The following is a 24219-nucleotide window of genomic DNA, read 5'->3' on the forward strand; positions in this document are numbered from 1 at the left end:
AGGGGGTTACTTCTGAATAAAGACGCATAGGACTTAGGAGACTCCACCAATAAAGGTGGCAAGTCAAAAAAAAAAAAAAAAAGGAAACACCTGCTCGTCTTTTAAAAGAATTGACTAGCGGGAGAAAGGAGCTTTTTAAGTCATGAAGAAATCCAAACGGCGTCTAGTTTCAGCCTTTTATAAAATACCATCGGTTTCTAGCTCGGTCCAAAGCTTTCGCAGCGTGAAAGCTTTGTTGGGGGTGTCCGTAAAAGACACGAAAGGTCCTACGGCGTTGTTCTTAAGCCAAAGAGTTTGCTCTCAACGAGCCCACTCACCTGAATCGTCGCTCGTGACACATTCTCATAAGCTTACAGTAATCACAATCCTTTCTCGTTGGAACATCCTTAATCTTTCTTTTTTAAAAAAAAAAAAAAACTTTTGCGCTCTGCGATTTGTTTTTTTTTTTTTTTTTTAAATCCCTAAGATAATGATAGAGGTGAGCTTGAAAACAAAGGAGAGTGAAACAATGGACCTTATTGTTAAGCGGAGCGTTTAAAAACGTGGCGGAGTCCGGTTCTGCCCTTTTTCAGTTTAATCCCACTGCAACTGCAGGTCTTGCGGATCAAGGAAATCTGTGGAAAACATGCTGGGAGCCGTCGAGCTGAGCGGCGTCAATCCTGACGAAGCGTTTGGCATGGTGAGGTCTAACCACTCCATATTGTCTAAGTTCGGGTCTGGGAGTTCGAGGGATAAACATGAGCTGGGGGCGAACTGTGAGTCCGAGGTCTCCATTGGGGAGTGAGAGTGATCTAGTATCCCCGAATGAGTCAGGAGGTCGTTCTGTAGATCCTCGATGACCGAGAAAGGCTCCTTGTCCACGTTGCTGCTTGTCAGGTGGAGCATCCCGTTTCCGGAAGGTAGAGTGCCTTCCAAAACGTCTTCCAACTGGTTCTCCAGAGATAAAGAGAAATCGCTGGTGGGTTCTAAGGAGACAGGAGGGGCCATCTGGACTTGTGGGGGTGGGCGGGACACCACGGTGTTGACTGGCATTGTGGTGATGTTGGCGGTAACTGGCCTCATTTTGGAGATCAGAGAAGGTTCCTCCTTCATGGGCATAGAGATCTCTGTAGAAAAAACAATACATCATTGATATTGTTTTTATCACACACAGACACCGCCTTTATTGTTTATACATATCTCAAGGTGGTGAACATGCTTAAGACTGAGTCTGTCTTCTGCACCTCCATAACTGCCCGGTTTGGTTCTGCAACCCAACAAGAGACTTCAGAGGATCATCAGAACTGCAGAAAAAAAGAATTGCTACCAACCTGCCTTCCATTGAGGACCTGCACACTGCATGAGTCAAAAAGGGGGCTGGGAAAATATCTACAGACCTCTCGCATCGTGGACATAAATTGTTTCAACTCCTACTTTCAAAACGATGCTATAGGGCACTACACACCAGAACAACTAGACACAAGGACAGTTTTTCTCCGAACGCCATCACTCTGCTAAACAACTAATTCCCACAACACTGTCAAACTATTTACTAAGTCTGCATTACTATTACTATTAATCTTCTCATCGTTCCTATCACCCATCTCCCCCCACTTATGACTGTATGAGTGTATCTTTGTTGCTTGTATCCTTACAATTTATATTGATTGTTTCCTAATATGATTTGATTGCTTATTTGTACCCTGTGACTATTATTAAGTGTTGCACCTTATGATTCTTGACGAATGTATCTTGTCTTTTTATGCACATTGAGAGCATAGGCACCAAATACAAATTCCTTGTGTGTCCAATCACACTTGGCCAATAAAGAATTCTATTCTATTCTATTCTATTCTATTCTGCTCTGTTCTATTCATGCTCCTCCTTCCTCCTATTTTCTCCACAGCAACCCTGTGAGGTGGGTTGGGCTGAAAGAGAGGGACTCGCCGAAAGTCAGTCAACCAACCTTCATACCTAAGGTAAGACTAAAACTCCCAATCTCCTGGTAATTGCTTCAAAGTCACCCAGCTGGTTTTCAGGCCTAAGGTGGGACTAGAACTCACAGCCTCCTAGTGATTGGCCGAAGTCATCCAGCATGTTTTCCTACCTTTAAAAAAAATCTCCTGGTTTCTCGCCTGATGCCTTAACTACTAGACCAAACCAGCTCTATAGTTCACTGAATCCATCAAGTAAAAAAGAAAGAACTCATCGCCCCCCCGCCATGTGTGCGCGTAACCCACACATGCGCTCATGCCCCATGCATGTGCGTGCATTTCCCGCATGCACCCCGCCCTCTACGCATGTGCAACAGAGACCCGAAAATCAGCTGGCCGGCAGGAGGTGCGCGCACAGGCACGGTGGAGTTGAGCTGGCATGCTTGCAGAGAGGGCTCTGCGTGCCACCTCTGGCACGCATGCCATAACTTCGCCACCACGGACGTATACCATCAATGATGAACAGAGAGGTAATAAACTGGATTTTCTGTGTTGAATAACGAACAACAAATCTGGTAGTGTTATAATCCTAAAATACAACTCTGGAGAGCTTTGTCTGGAAGGCTTTGTCCTTTGGTTAGCATTATATCTGACTCAGGATGCCCGTTTTGCTGTTTTCCTCACAAGGCCGAATCAGAAAACAAGTTTCATCCCTGGCTTCAGAGTCTGATTTGTCGGAAAACTTAACCATCCAGGGATCCTGAATCAGACGTGACGCGAATCCACGACTGGAGGTTCTGTACTTCTCCCGGCCAGCATGAATTGCCATGTTTGATCTTTCTGACTCGGCCAAAACCCTGCAGGATTCCAAAAACGGTTCCATCTACAGATGTTCATGGCTAGTCGATCCAGCCACAGAACATCATGAAAACCTCTGGCCTTCAGCCCGCCTGTTACATTCAGAACAGGATGGCTTGGCTAGATGGCTGGTTGCCGCTTCCAGTTCAAATGATTCACTTTCGGAAATCGGCCAAAATGCCCCTGGAACGGCATGATTTAGGAGGAGGTTTGGAATGATCCAGAGGGAACAATGTTCTGTTCCTGGATTAATTTTGCACTTTTATAAATTCTGTCCAGCAACAAATACACGTCGTTCCACCATTAAAATAAAAGCAATGGATTCCATTCCTTATTCCTTAGAACACTCTAAACGTTGTCCTTTAGATTAAAGACGTTCAAAAATCAATTCCTCTGGTCCTTAGAATAAAAGAGTTGGAAGGGACCTTGGAGGTCTTCTAGTCTAACCCCCTGCAAAGGCAGGAAACCCTACACCACTTCAGACAAATGGTTATCCAATCTCTTCTTAAAAGCCTCCAGTGTTGGACTTCTGCTTGTCGGAAGGTGCCGAGAGGTGATGACGACATGACCTTGGGACACTGCAACCGTCATAAATACGGGACAGTTGCTACGTGTCTGAATTTTGATCGCCGTGGGGAGGCCATGGTGGTCGTAAGTGTGAAAAACGGTCCTAAGTCACTTTTTTTCGGTGCCTGCCCTTGCAACTTTGAATGGTCATTAAATGAACTGTTCTAAGTTGAGGTCTACCAGTAGAGTTATGTGCTCTATTTCAGCGCATCTCACCTCCGCTCTTAATGAGGATATCAAAAAGATCGTCCATCTGCTGGCTGTGGGCACTGGAAATCTGTTAACAAAGGAGGGGGAAAAATCTTGTTTATTTTACCAAACCATTTCCCAAAGTACAAAGATGACTGATATTCTTTGACAGGTTGGAATCATAAAAGAACATAGTTGGCATTTAAACTATAAATATGCAGAAAGTCCCACTGAAGGATTAACAATCTGATACGTATCTATATTAATATATTAGGCAGCCAGGGACGTATTGCAGATTCGAGATGAACTGCTAAGAATTCCTTCTGTTAAAGCTGAAGTCCAAATACATACTTAGTTAGAAATAGGCCTCATTGAGCTCAATTGGAGTACAAATGAAATATCTTCACAAAGCACATTGCTTTCTCTTTCTGAGAAAACCCAAAGTCAGGCCTGCAGCCATCTTTTCTTTTGGATCTCAGGCCTGCCACACTTTCTGTTATTCTACTAGGCATTTTCTATTGTGGGAAAAATGGGAGGGGGGATTGTACGGCGTGAGATGCTATGTAGCCATAACAACATTCTTTCTAGAAAGCCAAGGTCGTCCTTTGTCTTTGCAACTCTGCACCTGACAAGAACTGGATGGGTGGAAGCTGCCAACATGGCAGTGGGAGATTGGACCATGGGATGGACTTGTGGGTGTGGGGGCAAGATCTGGAACTTTCAACTGGGTGGGGAAAACCGGGAAGCTTTCAGATTCGGGTTCTCCCAGATGTGCCAACATGGCTCTCTTAATAAATTGGATGTCAGCATTCCAAATATCATGCAGAATTAAATCAGAATCCAAGGCAGAGCTATCCTTAAAGTTCCGATTTAATAAGACAGATATGTTGGCACATCTGTGGAAATCCCAAATCTAAAAGCTTCCTGGGATTCCACCCAGTTGAAAGTTCATGATCTTATCCCCACACCCATGATTCCATCACATGGTCCAATCTTCTTCGGCCACGCTGGCATCTCCACCCAGCTGGTTCCGGTCAGGTGCAGAGGTGAGGAGACAAAAAGATGACCTTGATTTCTAGAAAGGAATGACAACACCACATTCTAAATTCTACTCCTTACTATTCCCCCTCCCAATTACTTCACTAATGAAACAGCATAGGAAAATAATAGGGAGTGTGACAGACCAAAAATCCTAAAAGGAATGTAACTGCAGGCCTGACATTGGAACTTTGAGCAATACTTTGCCTTGGACTCTGATGTTACTTTTGGATGCTATTTGGAACCACGACACCCAGGCTGCTAGTGTACAAAAGAGGTGCACTATGTACCCTGTTTCCCCGAAAATACAACCTACCCTGAAAGTAAGACCTAGCTTGATTTTTACACGTGCGCCCAATATAAGCCCTACCCCCAGAATAAGCCCAAGATCCCCCCGCTCCAGAGTGCACGAGTAAAATTTAAGCTAGGGTGGGGATAGGGGGGTGGAGCTGCCCTTCTACTTACCTTTAGACAGTTGTAGCCAGGTCTCACACCCCCCGACACCTGCCTTGCCTGCCCATTTCTTTTGCAGCTGGCAAGGCTTTCCTGAAGGCCTCTGTAACTGATAACAAAGCTCTGGATCGATCCAGAGTTCTGTTATTGGTTGCAGAGGCCTTCAGAAAAGCCTTGCCAGCTGCAGAAGAAATTCCTGAAGGCCTCTGAGAGCAAAAAGGAGCCGGGGGGGGGGGAGGTGACGCACACAAGAGAAGTTAGTGGATGACATCCCCTGAAAATAAGACCTGGCGCCCGTTTTGGTGGCAAAAAAATATTACAAAACAGGGTCTTATTTTTGGGGAAACACGGTAACAGGTAGTAGAAATCAAAATAAAAGGCCACAGTGAGGAACATCTGTTCAAAGCATGTTCATTACAGCATTTAGTATACAGAAAAAGAGCAGCAAGCATTTTCCCTGCTAGCTACAGTTACACAGGTAAGCTGCTTTTCTGCACCGGGTTTTGCCCTAAATTTTCATATTTAATTTCAGAACTGGTTATGCAGCTGCCCAGCCAGTCGCCTGCGCTTTTTAGTCTTCTGGCCAATAAGCAGAAACATCAGAAGTAGGGAGCAAAGAAAAACAAGAAGGGATAAAGCTTTAAAGTGCTTTCGTAAAGAAATGGGAGTTCAATTCTCTTTTAATTGGCAATGTTGACTTGGTAATTCCAGCTGAAAAGCTTTTTCGTGCAAAACGCCCTTCCAGCTGGTGGTTTGAGCAAAACTTGGCAGGAGGAGGAGGAGGAGGAGGAGAAGGTTGAAGCGGTTGGATCAGCAAAGTCAGACAAAATACCATTTCTCCTGTACTGAACCTAAAGGCAGCATCTGTCATGAACTGCCAAGCAGAATTTCTTGCTGAAGCAAACTAATAACAGGCTTCCTTCTCCCCCCCCCCCCCCCAGATGATCTCTAAAGAAAGCTCCCCATTTTCTTTGATCCTTAACAGCCTTGTTAAAAATGCTGTTGTCAAACTGCCTGGCTGAGACTGTTAAAAAGTCATATTCCATCAGCTGCATTTATGAGTAAGCAGGTATTTTATCTTGTCACAGAAGCCCTGTCCTTAAACGACCTCGCTTCCCCCCCCCCCACCCTCTTTTACACATTTTTGGTCTTCCTTACACAGAACAACTCTCTTTGGGGTTTTTCCTTCTTCTGATGATGATGAAGGATTAGCTGAGCCAAACCCCAATTCCATGGTTTGGCACATGGCACTCTTCGCCTGCCCTCTGAGGGAATGTTAACATTCGGGAAACCAATTCGCTTTTAAGATTTCGGGAAAATTACCACTGCGCATCTTTGCGTCTGGGTTTTGTTGTTGTTTTTTGGGACTGAGCAGCGATGTCTACTTGAAGGTAGAACAAATGGAAGGGCTCATATCACATCTCTTTTATCGATTCCTTAATGAAGCTGGGAGCCTCAAGAAGACATCTAGCTATATAAAAATGGGCGTGGGTGTGTTTTCCAGCATAACTCTGGAACGCCTCGAGCAATTTCAACCAAGCTTGGCACACAGATGATCGGAAACAAATACTGTGGGAGGCAAGACACCCCTAAAACCCCTCAGGGTGGGTATTCTATTAAGATACAGCCTGTTGTGCCTTAAAATGGCTTCTACTGCACTGCCGTTAAATGGCTTCTATTGTGCAGTGCAGTGGAGTTGCCATGGTAACGGCTTCACAGTACTCCACACGGGGGCTCCCTCTGTTAAGGGGGAAAATCCAACATTAGAAATTGCGTTTGGTCCAGTTATTTCCCCCCCTATAAATAAATACCGGGGCAACGTTGGGTTATCAGCTGGCATTAGAATAAATAAATTGGTCTGCTGTTCGACTTACTTCTCGTTGAGAAGACTGCAGGCTGCGCGTCTGTTTGATGGCTTCTTCGTAGCGTGGGGGGTCTTTTGTTTTGGTTCCTGAAGTGTTGAACAAGGACTGCTGCAAAAGGTATTGCTGGGACTGAGCTGGGGAAGGTGGCTGCCAGAAACAGTGGATTCAGTTAGCCAACAAATGCGGCAGCAAACAGATTTCAAACAATTTTTTTTAAAGAGACCCCCAACTCTCCTTTTTTTAATTTACTCACAGTGATAAGAGGGCATATTTATCCTGCTTTGTCATTAAAAGCAATCTCGAATCAAGGAGATAATGTATTGTAATATTTTATTAAAAGAGTGAGGGTGGGGGGGAGGAACACTTCTTTCTAAGGTAAGCGTAAGGACTGCAACAAGCAGACACATGGAATCTCCAACACATGTAGTATCTCCAATACTACATTAATCTCTTTCCCTTCCATCCTGAGGGTTGATCAAAACAGCTTCTACTGCAACATTTCCAAAGGGAAGGATTTTTTTTTCCTCCAAAGCTGATTAGCAATAGCACTTAGACTTATATACCGCTTCACGGTGCTTTACAGCCCTTTCTAAGCGGTTTACAGAGTCAGCCTCTTTCCCCCAACAATCTGGGTCCTCATTTTACCCACCTCGGAAGGGTGGAAGGCTGAGTCAACCTTGAGCCTGGTGAGATTCAAATTGCAGGCAACTGGCAGTCAGCAGAAGTAGCCTGCAGTACTGCATTCTAACCACTGTGTGGCCCATAATGAACGCTACGCAGAGGAGAATTTAACTGGCAGGTTAACACCTCCTTCCTTGAGCAATGTAAAGGCTTCGAATTATCTGCTACCCTACCCATCTTTTCTGCTTTCGAGTCACTCTCGACTCCTGGAAAACTAGAGCATCAAGTCTCTGTGGTTTTCTTGCAATATTTCTCTGAAGTGGTTTGCCAGTGCCTCTTTCCTAGGGCTGAGAGGACATGACTGGTCCAAAATCACCAGTGGCTTAAGGACCGCCAGGGCTAGAATTCAGGTTTCCCTGTTCTTGCTTCAACACTTCAATATCTACACCAAACAGTCTCTTACATGTCCTACATTAGGCGTTAAGGATGGAACCCATAGCAGCTTTTTCAAACTATTAAGGGAGCCCTGGTGGCGCAGTGGTCGGAATGCAGTATTGCAGGCTAACTCTGTTCATAACCTGCAGTTCGATCCTCACCGGCTCAAGGTTGACTCAGCCTTTCCTCCTTCTGAGCAGTGGTGGGATTCAAATAATTTTTCTACCGACCGGTTCTGTGGGCGTGGCTTTGTGGGCGTGGCAGGGGAAGGATACTGCAAAATCCCCATTCGCTCCCCACCCCACTAACCTGCTTTCCAGCTCCGTTCTCCTGTTCAGGGCAACAAAAGAAGATCAGCTGGGAGGCAGTGAAGGCGGGGCCAGCCTATTTGCCGGTTCTCTGAACTACTCAAAACTTCTGCTACCGGTTCTCCAGAACCGGTGAGAACTGGCTGAATACCCCCTTTGCTTCCGAGGTTGGTAAAATGAGGACCCAGATCAGTGGTGGGTTGCAGGTGGTACACCCTGGTATGGGCGTACCGGAGCCTGCCTGGAGCACCGGATACCGTTCCGGTACGATGCTCCGGAGGGCCCGCCCACCCGCCCGAGCTCCTTACCGGTCTTTTAAGTCTTCGGCACTTCCGCGTATACAGCGCCTGCATGACACTCCACTGAGCAGCTGGAGCGTTGTGGAGGCTTGCAGAAGCGGTAAGATGCATGCGCATCCTACGCACGTCCATGAGGACGATGTCGGGTCCGTTCCAACCATACCGATTGGAACGGGATCCGGAACCCACCACTGACCCAGATGGTTTTGGGGGGCATAGGCTGACTCTGTAAATCGCTTAATAGAGGGCTGTAAAGCCCCGAGAAGCGATATCCAAGTCTCAGTGCTATTGCTATTCTAAGTGTGCAAAATACTTGTATGTACACACGAGAGCTTTGAGGTCTGTGACAATGTCTACCTCTAGCACACGTTCCCTACAATGTGAGCAAGAACAAGACAGCGCCCCTGGGCGTAAGTGGTAATCCCCAACCCTGCAAAGAGCTCTGCTCTGATCACCCCAGGTGGGCTGTCTGAAGCCTTCGAGCGATGCTCTTTTGGCGGGACAGGCTTCTACAATGGAGAACAAGCGCTACCTTCTGAAGAGGATTCGGTCCATTTTGCACGAGGGGTGCTTGGTTCCCTGAGTGAGGCGTCGTATTTAATGCTGGCTTAAACAATGGTTGCTGAAGGTTTGTAGCAGACGGACTCTGATAGGAAAAGACTGTGTTGGGTGAGGTAGGAGGAAATACCTGTAGAAACAAAATACAACGTTGAACAAACCCTATGTAAAACATAAACTAAAATATGCAGGGTAGGTAGGAAAACACTAAAAACAACCCCTAATAGCTATAGCAGTGTGTTCAACAAAGGACTTTGGACAGCAACTCTAGTCTGGGATCCTGGCAAGCTGGATTGCTGCTTTTGTGTGTGCTGTCTTTGTGAGTTCTGTCTTGGTGGCTTGCTGCCACAAAGCCTCTTGTCTGTTGGTGTAATAAACCTTGTTCCCTTGTACTGTTCCGGAGTGTGTGTGCTGTGTGGGCAACGGAGGAAGGGGGGTCAGAACACAGTGGTTCTCAACCTGTGGGTCGGGATCCCTTTGGGGGTCGAACGACCCTTTCACAGGGGTCGCCAAAGACCATCGGAAAACACATATTTTCGATGGCCTTAGGAACCGAGACACCAATTTTATGGTTGGGGGGTCACCACAACTTGAGGAACTATATTAAAGGCATTGGAAAGGTTGAGAACCACTGATCTATAGCATAATAATAAAACTTAAATTGAGTTCAGTCAGTCCGGAAAAGAATCCAAGGACTTTCCTTAAGAAATCCCCAAGGTGCTTCTTTCAAGAGGCAACTGGGACTTCCTTATTTTTCTGTGGAGACGTTTCGCTTCTCATCCAAGAATCTTGTTTTATTGAAGAGAGACTGTACAAGCCAACACAGGTAACAGAAGACAGAACTTTAGGTACAGGATATAATCCCCTTGTGCATAAACCTTCACCAACCTTTCTGTTCTCGGAGGTTTGGCCAGCTGCACGCTGTGGGGAAGCATTTAGTTTGGGGGCTGACAGGTGCATCGGTGGCACTTTGGGGACCAAACTAGAAGTAGAGACTTGTGCGATGGTTGGAATACCAGCTTGTGTTTGAACCTAGAGGATAAAAAAAAATGTACGGCTTCAATTTGCTGGGTGCAGAAGACGACTGCGTTAACGTCGAGGCAGCCAAGGTGCATTATTTTCCAATCTCAATCTACTTTAATTTTTTTTAAAAAAAATACGCAGGACTTCCACCATATTTAAGCCCCTCTGAAATTTCTGCACAAAAAGGAATAAAATGGATTGATAGCTATGCGCCAGCTACAATATACTACCATCTGGCGAACTGGATAAATGAGGGCTGCCGGTAGTTCGAATCTCACTAGGCTCAAGGTTGGACTCGGCCTTTCCAAGGCTGGTAAAATGAGGACCCAGATTGTTTGGCGCAAGAGGCCGACTTTGTAAACCGCTTAGAGAAGGCTGGAAAGCACTTTGAAGCAGTATATAAGTCTATGTGCTATTGCTATTAGCAGCCCTGGTGGCGCAGTGGTTAGAATGCAGTATGGCAGGCTAACTCTGCCCACTGCCAGCAGTTCGATCCTGACTGGCTCAAGGTTGGACTCAGCCTTCCATCCTTCCGAGGCCGGTAAAATGAGGACCCAGAATTTGGGGGGCAATAGGCTAACTCTGTAAAACTGCCTAGCGAGGGCTGTAAAAAAAGCACTGTGAAGCGGCATGTAAGAGCTATTGATATTTGCTGTTATATTAAACCATGATTAATTTGCCTTCGTTAACTAGAATCCCCAACCCCTCGATTCCAGGTCCGCCCATATAACCTGGGGAGTCTAGCATATTTCAAGTTGCACTCATGAATGTCTCCTCGTCTAGTAGTGGCCATCGGGATTAAGGTTGACCGCGGATGTTACCTGGATGCTGCTCACAGGCAGTTGCACCGAAGCGGCTGAATTTGGACCCTGCAGGGAGAGTGGCAGGAGCAGCTGGGCAGTCCCCGTGGCAGCCAGCAGAGCTTGAGGATGGGCAACGACCGCCGTTTGGGGCTGTCTCTGTGAACTTACATAGAACTGAGACAAGACGTTCTGCGGCTCAGCTTGGGCCAAAGGTATCTCTTGCTTGATGACCGTGGCCTTTTTGGCAACCAGATTTTGGATCTCTGCTGACCTGGGCTGCCCTAAAGCATGGCTGGCATCAGGGACTAACTGCCTTGCCTCGGGGCTGTCTGCCACGGCGCCTTCCTCTTTGACGGAGGAGCTGTTACGCGGCGGATTCAAAGTCATTGGCGTATTGGCAGAAGCTTGAGCCTGCTGCTGCTGATGATGACTCCTCTTCTCAACCTCCAGTTGCATCTTCAGCACTTCCACCAGCTTCTGTTCTTGTTCCAGTTTTCTTTTGAGCTCCTCGATCTGCTCCTCTTTCTCTTGAAGCTTGCGGTCCTTCTCCGTGACGTCCAGGTCCATGCCGGATGAGTTTCCGCCATCTTCGTGGTGGGCGGCGGCCGCTCGGAGAGGGGAAGCGCTTGGGAACTGCGACGGAGACATCAGGGTCATGATTTCCGTCAGCGTATCGGCCATGCTGGCATCGTCCGTTCCGAGACTGGACTGTTCCGAAGGAGCTGGGGAAATGGGCAGAGGGGACCTTGCGTGTTCCGGGGCTCCTGTTTTGCTGCCGGTTCCGGCAGGTGCTGTTTCTGAAGAGGTACTGGGAGCAGAATTCACTGCCGGCTTATTAAATGCTGCAGCAGGGAATGGCGCAGCGACTTCTCCGGGTTTGCTGGCTCCATTACTGGAAGCCGTCCCTGTATTACTTGTGCCAACGGAATTATTATTCAGATCCTGATAGGGTTTCAGTCGCTCAATGAGATCCATTTTAGTTCCAGAGACAGGCAATCCTCTTAGCTTTAATTCCATTTTCAGTTCAGCTACCTGAAGGGGAGGAGAGGGGAAGGGGGAAAGAGACAGTGGCTTTTAATAGATATGAAGTCCCTAAAGCAAAGGGGGGTGTCAAACTCAAGGCCTGCAGGCTGAATCTGGCCTGGGTGTGTTTGTGTGTGTTTAGATTTGGCCCACGGGGCCACCCTGGAAACAGTGAAGGACCAGCCTGCGGTGCCTCACACAGCTCTCCCCAGCTCTGTTTTTGCTGGCAGAGGGTTGCAGGAGGCCGTTGCATCTGAAAACGGAGCCCCTGAGACAGATGTGGTATTCTGCCCGTTCGTGTGAACTGGTAGTGAGGGCGGTGGGAAGCTCCGCCCACCTGCCCAGACGTCATCGCGGACGCTCTGCGCATGTGCAGAAGCGAGAGAGCACTTCCGGTTCCGAAGCGGTAGCAAAGGTAAGAGAATTTCATGCCTGCTGCGAGTGCTTTGCATGGCCCCCCACCGGTGCCGTTTTTGGGGTTGGCAGAGGCTTGCAGGAGGCCGTCGCAGCTGAGAATGGAGCTGGGGAGCCCGTTTTCACTGGCAGAGTGCTCAGGCCCCCACAAGACACCCCCTCCTGACACAAGTGACGTCAAGCTGGCTACGCCTACCCCGAGGTCAAACATAACCCTGATGCGGCCCTCAATGAAATCGAGTTTGACACCCCTGTCCTAGAATGAAGCCATCAAATGAAGAAATTACCACCATCAGACGCAACCCCATTAGCAATGTATTATTTGCTTCAATCCTGCAGAATAAAACCGAAAAATATAAGGTGCCCCGAGTAACGTGTGGGTTCTTCCTAAACAAAATATTCAAACTCAGGGCTTTGCTTGAGACTTCCATGCATTCTATACCTGTATATCTCTGCCTCTGTATACAACCTACATCCATGCTGATGGACACGCTGTTATGGTAAGTTGCCTACAGAGCTCTTGAGTCCTGGCCTGGATAATATTTAATTTTCATTGCGTTTTGAAAAGGAGGCGTTTTTAAAGCAACTTCAACTCTGCCTATTATCTGGAAGCCAAGAAGAAAAACAGGTAATTTCTTGGTTGAATAGTTAGGAAGGAAAGAAGGGAGGGAGGGAAGGAGTCATGCAGGCAAAGGATAAAACCTTTATTTCTGAGCCTTGGCAACCTGAAGCTGTATGAACTTCAACTCCCAGACTTCCCCTGCCAGCTGTTGAAAGTATCATTATAAATATAATCTCTGCAGTTGAGAGAAGGGGCAGCCATGCAGGCAACAGCATTAATTTGCGCAGTTGCCCAAAGACTTCTGCAGATCATGTTATAGCCCTGTAGGCAGTCCTTGCAGTGTTAAATGGATGCGTTCACAGTTGTGGGATTCCAGCTATAGGTTAAAGATGGGAGTGGAAATCAAGAGAATGGCAATCTTTTTGTCCTTTTGGCACTTTTGCAAAAGCTTACAGTCCATTAGCTTCACTTCTTTCTGCCGTAATTAATTCAAGCAGGAAACCAGATCTGGCCTAAAACGAACAATGGATTTGTGTAAAGCCACACAAATAGGACAAATTATTTATTTGGGTTATGGCTGGGCTAGAAATAAACATACCATTTACTTTTAATAATTAAATTTTAACTCAGGGGCTGCCCCAAAGAAGAGGGAGCCAAACTATTCTCCAAAGCACCTGAGGGTAGGACAAGAAGCAATGGGTGGAAACTAATCAAGGAGAGAAGCAACTTAGAACTAAGGAGAAATCCCCTGACAGTTAGAACAATTAATCAGTGGAACAACTTGCCTCCAGAAGTTGTGAATGCTCCAACATTGGAAGTCTTTAAAAAGAGATTGGACAACCATTTGCCTGAAGTGGTGTAGGGTTTCCTGCCAAAGCAGGGGACTGGACTAGAAGACCTCCACGGTCCCTTCCAACTCTGTTATTCTATTCTAAACACGAATAAGACTAATTATTTCTATGGGGTTACGGCTGGGCTAGAAGTAAACATACCGTTTACTTCTTATAATTATATTTTAACCTGTTTATGGTGGGGATTCTCCCACTTTGTGGCTCTGCAACCAGCCACAAAACCTGTGATGGCAAAGCGAGGCACGAAGGCAGTAGAGAATTCTGACAATGCTCACTCAGCCTGGGCAAGCCCGATCAAGTTAAAAAAACAAAACAAAACAATGGGACACCCCCCACCCACCAAACTCTTCACGACTCCCAGAACAAGCCTTGATCCACAATTTAAGAATCTCCGCACCGAACGTTTCTCCCGTGCTAAAAGGGCTACGGAAAATATTTCTGGTTTATAGCTGAATAAGTGAAGACCAAAAAGAGTGAGTTTAATTGCATCTTAGGGATTAAGCCTCTATTCTTTTTTGAAACGTTAACTGCTAACAGCTGCAATTTCGTTTTTCGGCTGTATGGAACAGGACTATTAATAGGCCAGTCCTTGAAGGCAGAATGCTAAAATTATCCCCCCGCCTGTTTTTCTAAACCATTCGGGTTAATCTCCTTTTGTGTTCTGCTATCCGATCCCATTTATCCACTTAATAACCCCTACAGACAAGATAAGCTGAAAGATCGCAACCAGATCTTTGAGGTCTGTATGTAGAGAGCGATCTCCTCTGTCATTTTAACTCTGGCTCCTACCTGTGAATTTACAGAATCCACTGTGATCTACCTTCTCTGCATTGTGAAGAATTCTACTAACTTCTCTTACGTCTGCCCTTGCCTTATTGCCATTATTGCTTTTAAAGTAGCAATATATTTCTCCCCTCCCACGCCAACAGTCAGACAGCTGCTGCAATCCTTAGAGTATTTAGATTCTCTTTTCAACATCCTTCTGAACACAGCACCAAAATGTCTGAGTTTAGCCTTAGAAGGTAGACCAGACCAAGAAGCTGACATCATGTACCCCTAAAGCTACATTTCATTAAAGGTAAAGGTTCCCCTCGCACATATGTTCTAGTCGTTCCCGACTCTAGGGGGCGGTGCTCATCTCCGTTTCAAAGCCGAAGAGCCAGCGCTGTCCGAAGACGTCTCCGTGGTCATGTGGCCGGCATGACTCAACACCAAAGGCGCATGAAACACTGTTCCCTTCCCACCAAAGGTGGCTCCTGTTTTTCTACTTGCATTTTTTACGTGCTTTCGAACTGTTAGGTTGGCAGAAGCTGGGACAAGTAATGGGAGCTCACTCCCTTATGCATGCTAGGGATTTGAACTGCCAAACAGTCAACCTTTCTGATCGAGAAACTCAGCATCTTAGCCACTGTGTCCCCCTACTTTCATTAGAATGGCTATATGTCTACGGATATCCTCAATCATCCAGGTCATGGTTGTCCCAAAGGTACTTTTCCAAGAGGCAAGTCGACTTTCTTTGCCTCTCTTCTGGTTTCTGGTGCTCCTATGCGCGTGAAGGCCAACTGGCAGGCGCTCTGGAACCTGGAAGAGCAACGGGCAATGGCTCTCATGCCCGGAGAGATGGCTCTGCGTGCCACTTCCGGCACCGTGCCATAGGTTCGCCATCACGGCTCTAGATTAAACTTGATTTCATTGAGTGTCGCAACAGAGTTGTGTTTGACCTCGGGGAGGGGGCGTGGCCAGCTTGACCTCACTCATGTTGGAGTGCCTGTGGTGGCCCGAGCGCTCTGCCAGAGAAAAAAGGGCTCCCGAGCTCTGTTTTCGACTGAGATGGCCTCCAGAAACCCTCTGCCAGCGAAAACAGAGCTCTGTTTTCGCTGGCAGAGGTACCACGGGCCGGTCATTCGTTGTTTCCGGGGCAGCCCAGCGGGTCAGATAAATAGACCACATGGGCTGGATCTGGCCCATAGGCCTTGAGTTTGACACCCCTGCTCTAGCTACATTTTTTTTGTAAACTGAAAACAATACCACCTTTTGACCATTTTCGGTGCTGAAGCTGGTGAATTGGCACCTGACAGAGGGATGAACTGGCAAAAAATAGAATGATTCGAAAGACGGATGAGCTAGGGCAGCAAACTGCAGCTCTGGAGCTGCATGTGGCTCTTTCCTCCCTCTGCTGCGGCTCCGTCACCGGTCGGCACCACAATTTTGAGAGGAGCTTCCGGGGGGGGGGGGGGGATAAGCACAGTGCGCCAGGAGAAGACTCTATGGCAAGGGGAGGGTTTTCCAGTTGTTTCCACAATTGATAGGGCTTTCGGTGATGACAGGTAGAGGAAAAAGTACGCTGCGCTAGGAGACTCTATGGTGGGGGAAGTGAACTTCCGGTCAGCTCCAGAATTGAACAGGGGGCTTCCGGTTAGGACCTTTGTGGCTCCCGCTGTTTTCTTTTCTGTGGGAAACGGATCCAAATGGCTCTTTGAGTGTTTACGTTTGCCGACCCCTGAGTTAGGGTAACACCATTTTTAGGACAGTTGCGAGACATTTCACGCTGCCCTTATTAATTTGTATTTATTTATTTTTTTACCTTCAGATCATCCAAACTAGGAGGAAGAGGCCCTGGTTTTCTGTTTGAAATATTAGCGTTCGGTCTGGGTGTGCTGACAGCTCCTGAAGAGATGCAGTTGTTCAAAGCATGGAGCGCTACATTCCCAGGGTTACCCTGTTTGTCATTGATTTGCCTTCAAAGGAAGAAAAGAAAAAGATGAAATCAACCTTCAAAACCAAATCTATCTTTCCCATCCATTTCTTTCAACATGCACGGCCAAATTTCCCCCCCCCCCCCCTTTTAACCGTCAAGCATTTTATCTATTTGAACTGGGTTGGCTTACAGAAATGTGATTTTAAAGCTTCAAAGTTATCTTGTTTAGCTTTGAAGAATTATTTTATTCCGTTAATGTAACTTCCTGGACTAAAGTGCAATGAGGAAACATTTAACAATTAATTACTCTTTTCCTTTTTTTCAGGGGCAAAAAAAAGGGGTGGTGGTGGTGGTGGAGGGGGGAGACGAGGAAATCAAAAGAAGTCAAAAACTGACCAAGATTCACCTACTTGAGTGGTGCAGGGAGAATTGTCTGATAATTGTAATGTTGTTGCTGTTGGCTCAGGATTTGCAGTTGCAAAAATAGTTGTTGTTGCTGCAGCAAACGAGCGTAGTTGGAGTCCATCGGGGGCTCGTTTTTCTCCAATTTCTGATCGGGGGGGATATACTGGTGGTACTTCAGTTTCTTCACTCTGGGCTTTGGCTCTTTGGATTTCTTGCTCCGAGGTCTGTCGTTGGGATTCTTGGGGTGCGGTTGCTATTTGCAGAGAGAAAAATACAAAGCTGCGGTTGGATCCAGAGCTGACGCTAAATCCAAAACTCTTATTTTGTGTTACAGTAGAGGTTTTATTTATTTCTTTGTTGGTTAGGTCGGAGGCTTCCAAACTTGGCAACCTTTAAGACTTGTGGACTTCAATTCCCAGAATCCCCCACGCCGACTAGGGAATTCTGGGAACTGAAGTCCACAAGTCTTAAAGGTTGCTAAGTTTTGAAGACTCCTGCGTTACATGGATGGTTTCTTTTCTCCAGAAACTCAAGAAACCTTCAAATTTCATTTCCACTACAGCAAGTATATGAGAAAGAGTAATGATTGGCCCAAAGTCACTGAGATCATGGCTGCGCATGGATTTGGTCAGTTCAGGTAGTCCTCGACTTACAACTACAAGGGAAGATCTGAATTTCTGTTTCTAAGGAAGGCGACTGTGCCCAATTTTGACAACCCGTTTTTGCCATGGTTGTTAAGCAAATCAGTGAAGTTGGTAAGAAAACCATGCAGTCATTAAACAAATCCGGCTTCTCCCATTGACTTTGCTCACTGGAAGCTGGCTGGAAAGATTGAAAAAAAAAATCACATATTCTTAGGACATGGCAACCATCGTAAACACATGCTGATTACCAGATGCCTGGATTCTGATCCCATGGCGGTGGGGATGCTGCTATGGCTGTAAGTGTTAGGACCAGTTGTAAGTGTATTTTTCTGAGCTCTGTTGTAACTTCAAATGGTTTGTACATTGAGGAGTACCTATGTACAAACTGTTACACTGCCCTGGTTCTTGATCTGGGAAACAAGTATATATACTTGTGGGATTGAATTCAGTATCTGACTATAATCCAGGAGATTATTATCTTTGGAGCTGCCTGAGCAAATTCTTTTCACTTTAGCAGCTGCTCTTAACAATTTCACTTAACTACCCCCCCCCCCCAGCAGAACAAACACAAATGTTACAGATAGAAAAATACTGCTCTGCGTTATGTCTTGCTAATTATTGAGATAGAAACATTAGTACATTAATAATGCAGGCTGCCAGAATTGTAGCTTTGCCTCATCAGTCAGAAATTATTATCCTAAAATTTGGGTCAGTGTCTCTTACATTCCAATTTAGCATTGCAAGCTAAGGACTCTAGCAAAAGTCGGCATAACTTAAAGGTGATGTCATCCTTTTGTCTACTTGATTCAGTGTGATGTCTTTAAAAAAAAAAATCAATGATATAGAAACTGGCAGATGCAGCTCCCTTCCTTCCTTCATCTGCAAAACCACTAATCCAGCTGGCGACATTCTGAAAAATACAATTACTATATTTACAATATCAATAACCAGGGTTAAAAAATATTTATTTTAGGAAAATGATTAATAGTTACTGCAGAGCTGGATGGTGATGAAGATTTCATGCTTGCTTGCCAATACATACATGTGGGCTTCCCCCCCTAAAGTTATAAAAAGGTCCTTGACCAACTAATTATATACACTATATTGCCAAAAATATTCGCTCACCCATCCAAATAATCAGAATCAGGTGTTCCAATCACTTCCACAGCCACAGGTGTATCAAACCAAGTCCCTAGGCATGCAGACTGTTTTTGCAAACATTTGTGAAGGAATGGGTCGCTCTCAGGAGCTCAGTGAATTCCAGCGTGGAACTGTGATAGGATGCCACCTGGGCAACAAATCCAGTCGTGACATTTCCTCGCTCCTAAATATTCCACAGTCAACAGTCAGCTGTATTATAAGAACGTGGAAACATTTGGGAACAACAGCAACTCAGCCACGAAGTGGTAGGCCACATAAACTTGTCCAACATCAGTGTGTGACCTCACAAATGCGCTTCTGAAAGAATGGTCAAAAATTCCCATCAACACCCTCCTGAACCTTGTGGACAGCCTTCCCAGAAGAGTTGAAGCTGTTATAGCTGCCAAGGGTGGACCGAGGTCATATTGAACCCTGTGGATTAGGAATGGGATGTCACTTGCAGTAAGTTCATATGCGAGTAAAGGCAGGTGAGCGAATGCTTTTGGCAATATAGTGCATGTTATTATTCCTGGTTTAAAATGTTCATTTTTGTTGAGGAAAGCGGCATAATTACACCAACACCCACTGATTTTGTTCTGTCCTACCTTTATTAGTGTTGGCCCACTGCAGTGTTTTGTGGCAGTCACAGAATTTGTGGTAAGAGGAGCAGCAGTTGTTGTGCGTGTGACATGCTGATCTGTGACAGGTGGCTTCAAAAACTCAGTTCCTGGTATTGCTAAGGGGGGATACTGAGAAGAGGAGAAAAGGAGAAAAAGCTATTTAAACACTTTCCAATATACAGTAGGTGTCACCTTTTCAGTGAGATTTTGCGATATTTCATAATATCTATATTTCCCTGAAATCAGAATGTCCGGATTCTTATTCTAAATAATAAAATTCTGGATTTCTCACAAAAAGCAATGTAAGGAAAATCATTATGTATTCAATGATAATCCAAACAGAATTATGAAATGCGTGTGCAACAAGCTTTTTTCTTAAAATAAATTTAGGAACATATGAAAGTTTGATCATACCAATAAAGGAGAATATTTTCAGCTCAGGGTTGAAATAGTGCTCTCTGAGCTTGGTTGTTTTCTTGAAGATGTTTCGTGACCCAACTAGGTAACATCATCAGGGCTAACCCCACTCCCTTCTAGCACTGATGATGTTATCTAGTTTGCGTAATGAAACATCTGCCAGAAAACAACTACTGTAAGCTCAGAAAGGAACTCAGAAAGGTTAATCATAATTTTGAAGGGGTAAAGGCTTATTTACTTGTAACTCTATGACAGCTAATTTCTTTTCTGGATAGCTGACAATATACTTAAAAGAAATATTACATATACAGTCAGCTATCATGCCCAAATAACCTTTCCATTCACAGCCAACAGCTCACTGCTCCCTATGAAGCACACTTCGATGCTAGGTTAAAAAAAAAGTCCTCTATATAATTTTAAAGGACAGAGAGATGATGTTTGGAAAGGTATTTTACCGTCAACGTTAAGGAAGCAGTTATGACAGAATGGGTTGGAAAATTTCGGCTTTTCCCCTCCTATCATAGAAAAGAGCCTATTTCAACAAATTGGCATAATGGCGTTTTGGATGCTGTTCCTTCATAGGTTGGAAGATTAATTAGGTAAAGGTACATATGTGCTAGTCGTTCCCGACTCTAGGGGGCAGTGCTCATCTCCGTTTCAAAGCTGAAGAGCCAGCACTGTCCGAAGACGTCTCCATGGTCATGTGGCTGGCATGACTCAATGCTGAAGGCCTAGGGAATGCTGTTACCTTCCCACCAAAGTGGGTTCCTATTTTTCTACATGCTTTCAAGCTGCTAGGTTAGCAGAAGCTGGGACAAGCAACGGGAGCTTGCCCTGTTACGCGGCACTAAGGATTCGAACCACTGAATTGCCAACCGACAAGCTCAGTGTCTTAGCCACTGAGCCACCGCATACCTAATTACTAAGACTAATTACGCTCAGCCATCTGTTTGATTTGATTAGCTCTTTCCTTATTTGTGACAAGGAGTCAAACTGGATTTTTCTCTGGAGGGGGGACATAAGGACATAAAAAGGGACAACATTTGAATCCAAAGCTGGGAAGACGTTGCTATTAGCGAAAGAGAAACTGCTTGGTTTACCATTGGGAGATGGCAACATTTCAAATGGCTGGCAGGGTACCTGTGTGGCTGAGGAAGCTGGAGTCACCGGCGAGGGTATTTCTTTTGTTTTGGCCTCTCCGGGGGAAGCGGTTGACCCTTGGGACTCCTGGCTACCAGGCTGGTCTGGAGATAAAGCATCACTGCTATCTTCATCAAATGAGAATTCATCCAGTGTTTGAGGATAGTTCTCCTGACCAACCGCTAAGGGAAAAAGAAAAAAGGAAGGATCCCTCTTTTAGCTAAGTCATTACAGAGAGAGGAGACATTGGTCCTTGAACTTACGACCACAGTAGGGATCACAATTTTTGTTGCTGAGCAAGGCAGTTGTTAAGTGAGCTGAGCCCGATTTTCTGAACTTACTTAGGACTTATATATCGTTTCATAGAGCTTTTACAGCCCTCTCTAAGTGGCTTACAGAATCAGCCTATTTGCCCCCAACAATCTGGGTCCTCATTTTACCGACCTCGGAAGGATGGAAGGCTGAATCAACCTTGAGCCAATCGTGATCGAACTGCTGGCAGTGGGCAGAGTTAGCCTGCAATACTGCATTCTAACCACTGCGCCGCCAGGGCTCCTACTAGCAATAGCGCTTAGACTTATATACCACTTCACAGTGCTTTACAGCCCTCTCTAAGCTGTTTACAAAGTTAGCCTATTGCCCCCAACAATCTGGGTCCTCATTTTACCCACCTCGGAAGGACGGAAGGCTGAGTCAACCTTGAGCCGGTGAGATTTGAACTGCTGAACTGCAGCTAGCAGTCAGCTGAAGTAGCCTGCAGTACTGCACTCTAACCACTGAGCCACCTCGGCTCAATCTCCACAGTTGGCAAGTGAATCCCAGAGTTACTCATGAATCCGGGCTTCTCTCATTGACGTTGCTTGCCAAGAAGCCAACAGGGAAGGTGCAAATGGCATTGACCCAAGGGTGCTGCAGCCATCCTACATTGCCAAGTGCCTGAATTTTAATCAGGTGACCACGAGGACCCTGGGATGGTTGTTAAGTGTGAGGATGGGTCATTGGTCCCTCTTTTCAGTGCCCTTGTAACTTCGAATGGTTATCAAATAAAGGTTTCTCAAAGTAGAGAATTACTTGTACAGTGAGAGCTCCGACTGGAAGGATAGGCTTGTGTTTCCCCATCACTTTTATTCTAATCCAAAGATCTTAACATATGGATTGTTTCCAATGTCCCCCCCCCCCCTCTCTTTTAAAAAAAGGACAATGGCTTTATCAAGCAGGTGATGGAGTAGAAGATTATTCTTTTACGGGGGAGAATCATCCAGATGGCCAAAGCTGGACAGATGGTACGTGTTCCCTCACTGCGTGATGATCATACAATCATTTCCACCGATGTAACAGAAAGGCTGAACAATATTATTCCACATGCTCAAAATTAATACTTTGTTGAAATAGAAAAAAAATGTTAGACAGACAGACACAGAGAGGTACTTGTGCTTGTATTCTTTTTCCCTTTTTTCTTTTGTCTGTTTTTATTTCTGTTTCCAGTCCTAACAGGCTAATTTCAAAGTGACAAGCCAAGAATGCTCTCTTGAGGAAGTGTCACAATAACACCAAGGCACATTTATGATGGCTATTGCATCATTGCTTCACGCTTCAGATTTTCACAATCTGAATTATGGGATTTTCCGGCAACCACAGACCTCACAATCCTACTTGCCTATAATAGCTTCTTTGACGCTGGAATCTACAGGGAGAATATTCTTCTCCACGAGTTCCATAGGGCCCGGCCTCTGGGCGATCTTCTCATTCAGGTCATCCGCCAGTCGCGCCCTCTTTAGCTTCATCTGAGTGGCCTGGAGAGAGGGTTCTGCAAACGTTTCTGGGGGGGGGGGGGGAACAATCATGGTTAAAAACTCTCAATCTACATATAGATAGTGTGTGTTTGTGTGTGGTGTGGTGTGGTGTGGTGTGGTGTGTGTGTGTGTTCCAGCATAACTCTGGAATCCCTCCAGCAATTTCAACCTAACTTGGTACACAGACTTACTCTCTGGAAACAAATACTGTGAGGGTAAGGCAGCTCTAACACCCCTTGTGTGTGTTTGTGTGTGTGTGTGTTCTGTTAAGATACTGCCTGTTGTGCTTTCAAATGGCTTCTACCGTACTGCCGTAAAATGGCTTCTACTGTGCAGTGCAGTGCAGTGCAGTTGCCATGGTAACAGCTTCACAGAACTCCACAAGGGGGCTCCCACTTTCCTTGACGCTTCTGGGGTCACAGGGAAAACATTTGTAACTAATTTAATTGTCTCCGAAATCAGGGCTTTTCTAGCATTAGGATAAATAAATACCCAGGCAACGCCGGGTTATCAGCTGGGGCTATATAAACGCCACTTTCGATGTTTCGTTCATGCATCTAAAGTTGTAATGGAGACAGTAAAGCAGATGGTGTAGAACCCAAAAAAATAAAATAAGAGAACCCTCCAGAGCTTCCCTATTACAGAACAAATATGAAGGGAGACACTTTCTCTATAAAAAATAACAGCTCCAATGAACTAAGCTTTAGTCCTGCTTAGTTAAACTTGTAATGTTGTACATCACAGGTCAAGGCAAGAAATCGCTTTAAACCTGGGTTTTAAATCCAGTTCTCGTGCTGCTGAGCTTGGTTCTCACCATAAGGTGAACCATCAACGTCAGTTTATAAACTGTAATAATTAGTTTCACATACATGACATATTAAACCAAGGTGAAACACACCATATTATGCCATAATGTACCCACTGCCATTTAGTTGTATAGAAAGTCACACCTTTTAAAAACCTGTTGTTGGGGTTGGAAATACAGGTAAACACATGGTAAAGATGCAGCCTACCAACTTTTTTGCCGAGAAGGTTTCACTTATCTATTCAGAAATTTAATCAGGAAATGGGAAATCAAAGTAGGGAGATTCTCACCTTCAAGAATATGCATCCTGACTAATTCTGATCGATCAGGTCTACTTCGTATTTTATGCTTCAGAAAGTTTTCAGTCTGGAAAAAAATAGGTAAAGACACTACAATTGAGTGGTAATAAACACAAAACAGTCCACTTCGCTGAAATTGACAAAAACTGAAAAGCACTATCAGCAATGTTTTTATCTGACAATGCTTTGCAAGCGGTTGTCTGATATTATAAAACTAAGTTTAATATTTATTTTTAAATCCTTTAAAAATTCAGATTCTTGGTGATTCATTCAGCAAGGTGTAAAATGTGAACTGAACCACTTCAAGTTTTATACTCCCAGATTTCAGCCCATTCAAGAATAAGAAACGTGTTCTCACAGATGGCATGTGTCTATTCTTCAAAGTAATAACACAAATGGAATTCTATCTTTATACAGAAATACAAAGCTAATTAGTCTATAATCTAACATTCTTAGCAAATACGCAACAGGTGCAAGC

The 24219-nt window shown here is 45.3% G+C and overlaps 1 protein-coding gene across 1 annotated transcript in view; it reads right to left on the bottom strand.

The window, feature by feature from the left end:
- Positions 1–564: 564 nt before the first annotated feature.
- MRTFB (myocardin related transcription factor B) overlaps positions 565–24219 on the bottom strand; it is a 74744-nt gene continuing 51089 nt past the window's right edge. The window contains exons 5-16 of the mRNA XM_081965897.1: positions 23733–23808; positions 22502–22663; positions 20845–21026; positions 19273–19416; positions 16889–17136; positions 16365–16518; positions 10949–11962; positions 9993–10136; positions 9079–9234; positions 6893–7030; positions 3555–3615; positions 565–1106 (exon numbers count right to left, since the gene is read on the bottom strand). Of these exons, the coding sequence (XP_081822023.1) occupies positions 574–1106; positions 3555–3615; positions 6893–7030; positions 9079–9234; positions 9993–10136; positions 10949–11962; positions 16365–16518; positions 16889–17136; positions 19273–19416; positions 20845–21026; positions 22502–22663; positions 23733–23808 (3012 nt within the window). The 3' untranslated portion in view covers positions 565–573. The remainder of the gene's footprint in view (positions 1107–3554; positions 3616–6892; positions 7031–9078; positions 9235–9992; positions 10137–10948; positions 11963–16364; positions 16519–16888; positions 17137–19272; positions 19417–20844; positions 21027–22501; positions 22664–23732; positions 23809–24219) is intronic.

The sequence above is a fragment of the Natrix helvetica genome (assembly GCF_964273705.1).
Source record: "Natrix helvetica genome assembly, chromosome: 13".
Lineage (NCBI taxonomy): Eukaryota > Metazoa > Chordata > Lepidosauria > Squamata > Natricidae > Natrix > Natrix helvetica.